The 8,397-nt window shown below is 36.8% G+C and overlaps 1 protein-coding gene across 1 annotated transcript; it reads right to left on the reverse strand.

Moving 5' to 3' along the window:
- Positions 1-4,106: 4,106 nt before the first annotated feature.
- On the reverse strand, positions 4,107-4,430 carry LOC109237566. The gene has a single exon (XM_019403887.1). It carries the CDS (start codon positions 4,428-4,430, stop codon positions 4,107-4,109), a length of 324 nt encoding a protein of 107 aa, XP_019259432.1.
- Positions 4,431-8,397: the final 3,967 nt, after the last annotated feature.

The raw sequence follows: 8,397 nt of genomic DNA on the forward strand, positions 1-8,397 counted from the left end.
CAAAGAAACCCTAACTTCGAAGAGAGAGTGAGAGAGAGAGAGAGAAAAGGAAGAACCTTTTATTGAACAGAGTCAGTTACATATGAAATGAGTTCTTAGTTCATCTTTTAGCCTAAACTATCTATTTATACACTAACTGAAATAAAGTCTACATGTTACCAAAATGGTTAAACATATAAAGATAAATACTACTACAACTTAAAGTGTATTCCGGGTCTTCAAGGTGGGTCTGCCTTGCTGTTTTGGGTTGGAGCATACTGGGCCTCAGTTAAAGATTGGGCTCCAACACCCCCCCTCCCCCCGCCAAGCTAGAGTGGGCCACCAGTCCGAGCTTGGAAAGAAATGTACAATGGTGAACACCTGGTAAAGCCTTAGTAGAAACATCAGCCAACTGCAAACTAGTAGGAATAATATGTAAGGTAATGGGCCCAAATTGGATCTTTTCATGCACAAAGTGACAATCTATCTCAATATGTTTTGTACATTCATAGAAAACAGGATTGCGAGCAATGTGAATAGCAAAGTTATTGTCACAGAACGCTAGAACCTGACACAAAGATGAAACCCCAAACTCACTAAGTAGGCGAACAACCTAAACAATTTATGCCACTAGTTGTCTTAAAGCTCTATATTCAGCATCAGCTGAAGAAAGAGCAATGGTAGTATGCTTTTTAGAAGAGGCAGGGAAACTCCCAACTGTAGTAAAAAATTCCTCATAGACATTCGATATGTAGAGCAACTTCCCCAATTAGAATCACAAAACCTAAGCAAATCAAAGGAGGAAGAATTATTGAACAACAAACCCCAATCAGGAGTACCTACCAAGTATCTCAACACATGTAAACTAGGTTCAAAATGGGGAATCCGGGGCTGTGACATAAACTAGCTGAGGTGTTGCACACAATAGGAGATATCAGGCCTAGTGTGTTGATGAAACTTCAACTTCCAATCAACTTTCGATACAAAGACAAACCGAGAAGGGGATCCCAGAATCAGCATACAATTTAACATGAACATCCAAATGAGAAACCACAAGACTAACATGAAGACAATTAAATTCAGAAAGAAGGTCCAAGAGAAATTTTTGTTGAGTAACAAGCAGTCCCTGAGGGTGTTTAACAATCTGGAACCCCAAGAAAAAAATGCGCCTCTCCCAAATCTTTAATCCGAAATTGAGCATCCAAAAATTGCTTTAGAGCAGTAATTTAACTCAAATCATCTCCAATTAATAGAATATCATTTACATATACAACCACAATGGTAAGAGAAGAGCCAGATAATTTAGTGAAAAGAGAATAGACATTCTTACTAGAAACATATGCTTTGGACTGAAGAGAAATGGACAGCTTTGCATTCTACTGTCTTGAAGCTTGTCTAAGGCCATAGAGGGATTTATTAAGCTTGCAAACTAGATTTATAGAAGGATCGGAAGCAGTCACTTGCAGTCCAAGAGGTACTTTCATGTATACCTCCTCATCTAAGTCACCATGCAAAAAATGCAATATTGACATCTAACTGAAAAATAGCCTAATTCTTCTTAACAACAACACTTAACAATTGTAAGTTTGACAACTAGAGAAAAGGGTTAAGTAAAGTCTATTCCCTCTTGTTGGGTGTCCCCCCTTATAACAAGTCTAGCTTTATGCCTCTCTATACTACCATCTGCCCTTGGTTTAATTTTATAGACCCATTTAGAGAAGATAACTTTTTTTTCCAGAGGGAAAAGGCATAATGGTCCAGGTGTTATTTTCTTTTAAAGCTTGAAATTCTTTCAACATGGCATCCTGCCAAGCAGGGTGATCAACAACTTGATGATAAAAATGTGGCTCGAGCAAATAATTGTCAGAAGTAGATTTAGGATCCTTAGAGACAGAAACACTAGTGCAAACATAATATTTAAGATAAGTGTGAAGATTTGAGGGCATGGAAGATCTTCTTAAAAGGACAAGATAAGTAGTAAAATTGGGAGAGTGTGAAGATAAAGGAGCGAGTACAGAGGTAGTTGGGGAAGAAGTATCAGAGGTGGGCATAGAATGAGGGGGAGTTGAAGAAGATACAAGAGGAGTGGGAGGAGGAGGGAAAACATCAAGAGGGGAAAAAGAAGGAATAGAAGAAGAGTATGGAAAAATAGACTCATGAAATATACCATCCCTGGAAAAGAAAATATTATGTCTTGTTAAGTTTAACAACTTATATGCTGTCTTTGTCATGCTATAGCCAAGAAATACACAAGAAATAGTCCTTATTTAAATTTGTTCCTATAAGGCTTGGGTACAACAACAAAACACAAACACCTAAAAAAATTTGAGGTAAGCATATGCAGGAGGTGATCCATATAGTAGTTCATAAGATGTTTTGTGTTATAACATGGGAGAAGAAAATCAATTAATGAGGTAGGTGGCAGTAAGAATGCATTCTGCCTAATATTAAAGTAGTAGATTAGATTGAAATAACAAAGACCTAGCAGTTTCTAGCAAGTGTTTATGTTTCTTCTCCGCTACTCCATTTTGTTTGGAGTATGTGGATAAGAAGTTTTGTGTATAAATCCTTGAGATGAAAAGAAAGAAACAACTTCAGCACTTGAACCTAGTTCAAATGCATTATCAGATCTAAGTGTTTTGACAGAAGAATTGAATTGGTTCTGCACAAGGAATATCAATGACTTCAATAGAGTAAAAGCATTGGATTTGGTGGAAAACAAGTGAGTCCAAGTAGCTCTGAAAAAGTTACCTACTATAGTTAAAAAATATCTAAATCCATTGTAAGTTTGAGTATGGTAAGTTTCCCACGAATCTACATGTACAAGTTGAAAAGGGGTGGTAGATTTAATGGAGCTGTCAGAGAAAAAAAGTCATTGCTGCCTAGCCATGGGACAAACATCACAAATAAAGGACGGTTTCTTAGACAGTTTTTTTTAATGTAGGAAAGAGATTTCATTTTATGAAAAGGCATGTGACCAAGTCTAAGGTGCTAAAACATATCAAAACTAAAAGTACAAGAAACAAGATGCACACAACTAGAGACAAGTTTATTTGCTTCAATGGTATTTACAGTGTATGGAAGAAGAAACAGATGGAGCAAATCTAGAATTAACAGAGACAGTTGAACTAGCATCACTAGTTGAAAGAGCAGGAACGTAAGATGATGAAAGAGAGTCACTATAGAATATGTACAGTCCATTAGAGATTTTACCAAGAACCAATGACCTCTTCAGAGAAGGGTCCTGTAAAACACAATCATAGGGAGAGAAAAGAGCATTACAACAGAGTTGCAAAAAAAGTTGATGCAAGAAAATCAAATTGTATTTAAAGGAGGGCACAAGCAAAACATTCTATAAAACTAGACCATTAAACAAAGGAATAGAGACTGAACATGTCACTTTGACTTTATAACCATTTAGAAGAATTACCAAGTAAGGAATGATTAGAGGCTTAATATTGATTAACAAAGATTTCTGAGGTGTCATATGATTAGTTGCACTAGAGTTTATTATCCAAGATCACCATCTAATTTAGACAAATTGCAAGCAAAGACACAACAATTTCTAACATCAAGACAGTGAAACAAACCTGCAAAATTAGCAGATCCAACAGCAGTGTCCTATGTAGACACCTTGGTCTGTTGAAACATATTTAGCAAATGTTCGTATTGTTCTTTTGTGAAACCATGACTCTTAGACTCAGAATGTTCAACTTGATTATCAGCAACAAATTTCTCTGCTTGGACCATGTTCCGAGACTTTGAAACATGTTTATAAGCTGCAGTTTTTCTAAATCTATTAGGTTGAGGATTATTAGGATATCCAATTAACTTGTAACACTTTTCGAGTATGACCCGGCTTTTTGCAATATCTGCACACCACATTAGTCTTCTTAGTATCAAAGTTAACCTTCTGAGAATAAGTCTTTTGCATCCCAAAAGGAAATGGTCCTGCTTATGGCCTTTGCACACTAGCAGAGAATGAGGCAGATTCAGCAGAGAATGAAGGAGTTGAATACTGAGCCTCATATTGAATTTCATTATTGAGCAACATGGAATAGGCAGTGTCAATGTCCGGTAAGGGCTTCATCGCCAAAATATTTCTCCTAATCGTGGTATAAGTGTCATTAAGGCCTATCAAAAAACCGATGAAGTTTCTGATCCTCCTCCAAATTTTGAAAAGCTTCTTTGCAACCACACACGCAATCAGGATATGTAATCAAGTAAGCTAATTCATCCAACGGTTTCTTTATCCTAGAGAAGTAAGAAACAACATATGAATTTCCTTGAGAAATGGAAGACAAAGTCGTACAAATCTGATAAACCTTGGATCCATTGGGTTGACCATAACACTTCTCTATGTCGTTCCACAACTTAGCAGCCGATTCAATGTACATAATGCTTTCTTTAATCTCAGCTTCTAGGCTATTTAGAATCCACACAATCACCATATCGTTACAACGATACCACGCCTCAAACAGTGGCAAAGTTGCACTAGGTTCAGTAATTGTCCCATTTATTATTCCCAATTTATTCTTTCAAGATAAACCAATTAACATCCCTCTACTCCAACATTCATAACCCATCACGTTAAATCTATCAGCAATAATGATCGTACAAGGGTTATCAGTTAGATAGAGATACAATGGGTGAGAAGGTTTAAGATGTTGAAATAGAACCAGTAGAAGTGGAAGATGTAGCCTCAGTATTCACCATGATGAAAAAATTCGAAATTGAAATTCTCTAGAAATTTAGGGCACCAAAGCTACATAAACAATTATGACTCCAAAAAATAGAGAAGAGTACCAGACTTCTTCAATCAGTCGAGAAAGCAAAAAATCTTCAATAATGACAACAAAAGTTCACTGTAAACATCCACAAATCACGGCAATTGAAATAGGAAAACTCACTAGAAACAATCGCGAAACACCACACCGGAAGAAGTAAACTCAAAAATCAGCTGAAGAGTAGCATCAGACGGTAGTGGAGGTCACGACAAGCAGAAACCTTGCTATGATACCATGTTACATTCAAGGAATTGAAGCAATCCGAGATCAAATTGACAAAGAAACCCTAACTTCGAAGAGATAGAAAAGGGAGAACCTTTTATTGAACAGAGTTGGTTCCATATGAAAATGAGTTCTCAGTTCATCTATTAGCCTAAACTATCTATTTATATGTCACACCTCTTTTTACCCCCCGAGAGGATATAATAATATGTGTATGGGTCAAAGAGTTTTTCCAATTAAAGTGACAAAATTTGAATAGGGCTTATTTTATTGTTCGGAGTCACCACTTGGAATTGATCTTTTTCGGTGTTCCAAGTCACCATTTATTTGGATCCCTAGTCAAAGGAAGGTTTGACTCTATTTTAATCGGTCCGCAAAAACAAAGTTCGGGTAAGGAATTCTGTTGATCGAGGAGAAGGTATGAGGCATTCCCGAGTCCCGGTGGTTCTAGCACGGTCGCTTTATTGACTTAAACTTAACTTGAACTAATTTTGGACAAACTGTGATTTATATTATTTTCATGTTTTACCTATCCGCTTTTATCTCTTGATTATTAGAAAAATTAAAGAATATTTTTGGATAATATAAAAAAAATGTCATAACCACACTACGCAAGTGAATGCGTGATTGACGAAATTTATTATTTAGTCATAACGGCGCTGCGCAAGCAAATTCGCAGTCATGACAAACAATTGTTAGCAAGTTATTTACTTCTGGGAAAATTACTACATTCTAAGAATTTAATTTTGAAATTTATTAAAAATTCAATTATCGCGCTACGCAAGCAAATCCGCGAGTTTGGCAAAGAGTTTATTAAATTAAAAATTAACTAGAAAACTAACGAATATTGTATGTCCTTGTTGAATTGAATTATTGAATGTCGAACATCACGTTACGCAAGCGAATCTGTGGAATTAGAGCGCGCCTACTAATTGCCTAGCGTTCAAATTAATTAATTGAAAGAAAATGAGTTACTTAATTGGTATAAAAAAATCTGATTTTTATTGCTATTTTCTAGCCTTATTGTTGGAAATATTATGCAAATAAATGTTGAACCAACTCTATCTATTTTAAAGGGATGGGCCAACTTCTTGTTAAAGGGGAAATGGGCCAGCTTGTAACGAGCTCTTGGGCTGCTGGAATTTATTATTAAAATGGGCCAAGAAATGGATTTTCATTGGCCCAATGCTATGTAGAAGAAAAGGGTAATTTTGTTGTTTAAAGGTAAATGGGCCAACTTTTATTTTTAGGTTCAAAAAGGCCCAAAGATGATACAATATTAGTTCTTTACTTAGTTTGCATTTATGACCATTAACTACATAGTCACAATTGTATAAACGCACACTTTACAAAAATAGCCACTTTTGCAAATCTGGCAAAATGGTCAGATTCAAAAAAAAAATATAACAGCAGTCCTAGAAGCATATGTCGGCATTGAAATTTCAGCAACTAAAACGAACTCATGCTATGTGTTATACACCTAAAGTCATTCATGGCATATTTAGCATTGTTACTCGGATACAATAGCTTGAAAACATGCTTAAAAATCCATAAACTACTTACATATCACATTCAAAAACTTGCAACTCAATATTCAAGTATTATGAAGGACTACATTCACATTATCACATGCTTGATACATAACAATACCGTACAAGCAGTTTTGTTGTCAAGTTATTCATCACATCAAACACATTTAAATGGTGCAGCATGTTCAAGTTGTTCCCATTGCTGAAAATACATACATTACGAGTCTTAAAGGATTACCTGGATAGCAAAAAGAATAAACAGTAGTCCAACAATTAAAACAGCATAAAAATCAGCAGCACAACAGCAGCAAAATCAGCAGCAAATCCGTGTTAAAACAGCCCGAAAACTCAGAGAAGAAACCCAGAAACGAACTCTAAAGAGGACTTATACTTCTCTAAAAAAAACTTGTACTCTAAGATTTACTCTTAAGACTTATAATTTCAGCTTACTAAAGGATGCTTCAGCTGCTGAATTTTTTTTTGTTTTTGTATGTTCGAAGCAAAAATAAAATGCTCTCTGGAAGTGTCATGGAGTCCTCAATACTGAAGAAAGGGCAGCCCTTAAATAGGCAAAGAAAAACCAACTTTTTGGACAGATTTTAGTCCACCAAAAATCTCCCCAAAAGAGGCTGAATTTGTGTGCTAAAGGCTGTCCAAAAGGTGAAAGGACAGCCTGAAATCTGCTATGGCAGGAGCCAAAGGCTCACTTCAGCCACCCTACTAAAAGCAAGCTACTAGTACCCTAGTTTATGATAAAAAAATATCTAAATTTCAGATTTTAACAACACCACTATCAACCTATTGATTCAAATTAAACCAAGTATTAAAACATGTAATTAAACTTCAACACATGTATTATGAACCAACATGAGCAAACAAAAATTAACTATTAAAGCCAAAAAAAACGCATGCTATCGCTGAACGATTTAACAAAAACCAACTAGATAAAAATAATCATATATGGATTAAATAAAGAAACAAGACAGAAACTAATTCTAACTAAAAACCCCCCAAAAAATAGAAAATTAATACGGGGAAGAGGATTACGATTTTACCATATACTCGAGCATCCGGGAAATGACGATAGGCAGTGGTACGACTTCGAGCAAGCTTCTATTGTTGATATTCTTGAAACCAAAAACTCCGTTGAATCCGAGTTCGATTTAAATGATATCAACAACACAACCTTGCTCGGGGACGGTTTGAGGAGAGAAACGAGAGGCAGCGGGTGAGGGGCGACAGTGACACGGCCAAACGGCGACGGCGGGACGGCGGCAGTAGGGGTGGCTGCCGGCGGCGGTTGGGTTTCTTGAGGTTTTGAGTTGGAGATATGGAAAGAGGGGGAGAAGAGGAGGCCTGTGGTGTAAAATTTTCGGAGTTTGGGGTGGTGGGTGGCGGCTAGGGTTTCGGTTAGGCTTAGATCTACGGAGAATGGTGGAGATTTGGAGGATATGAGTGGTATAAGTAGAAAGAGGAGGAAGAGGGGAAGAGATGGTGAAATTTTTGGGGTGGATTGGAGGGTTGCCGCCGGCGGCGATGGGCGGCAGTGTGGCGGCGTGGCAGAGAGGGGGGAGAGAGTGATAAGAGAGAAGAAAAAGAATTATGGGTGGAAATGGAAAAAAATTTCAGATTTTGGAGGCTTTAAATACCTAGGCCAAGAGTGAATGAAATCCATTGGATCAAGATGGAATGGAGGGGTAAGATTTGATCTTGTTTCATTTAGTGAAACGACGTAGTTTTATTATAAAACTACGTCGTTTTGATCCGGGTCTTGGCAAGCCGTCAATTGGTCTGGGTCGGTGCAATTGGGCATTTACATTATACACTAACTGAAACAAAGGCTACATGTTATAAAAATGGTTAAACATACAAAAGTAAAT

This window comes from Nicotiana attenuata, unplaced genomic scaffold (assembly GCF_001879085.1).
Source record: "Nicotiana attenuata strain UT unplaced genomic scaffold, NIATTr2, whole genome shotgun sequence".
Taxonomy (NCBI): domain Eukaryota; kingdom Viridiplantae; phylum Streptophyta; class Magnoliopsida; order Solanales; family Solanaceae; genus Nicotiana; species Nicotiana attenuata.

Bases quoted from the DNA above. Each gene is read 5' to 3' on its own strand.
- LOC109237566 (XM_019403887.1), bottom strand. From the start codon at position 4,430: ATGGTGATTGTGTGGATTCTAAATAGCCTAGAAGCTGAGATTAAAGAA.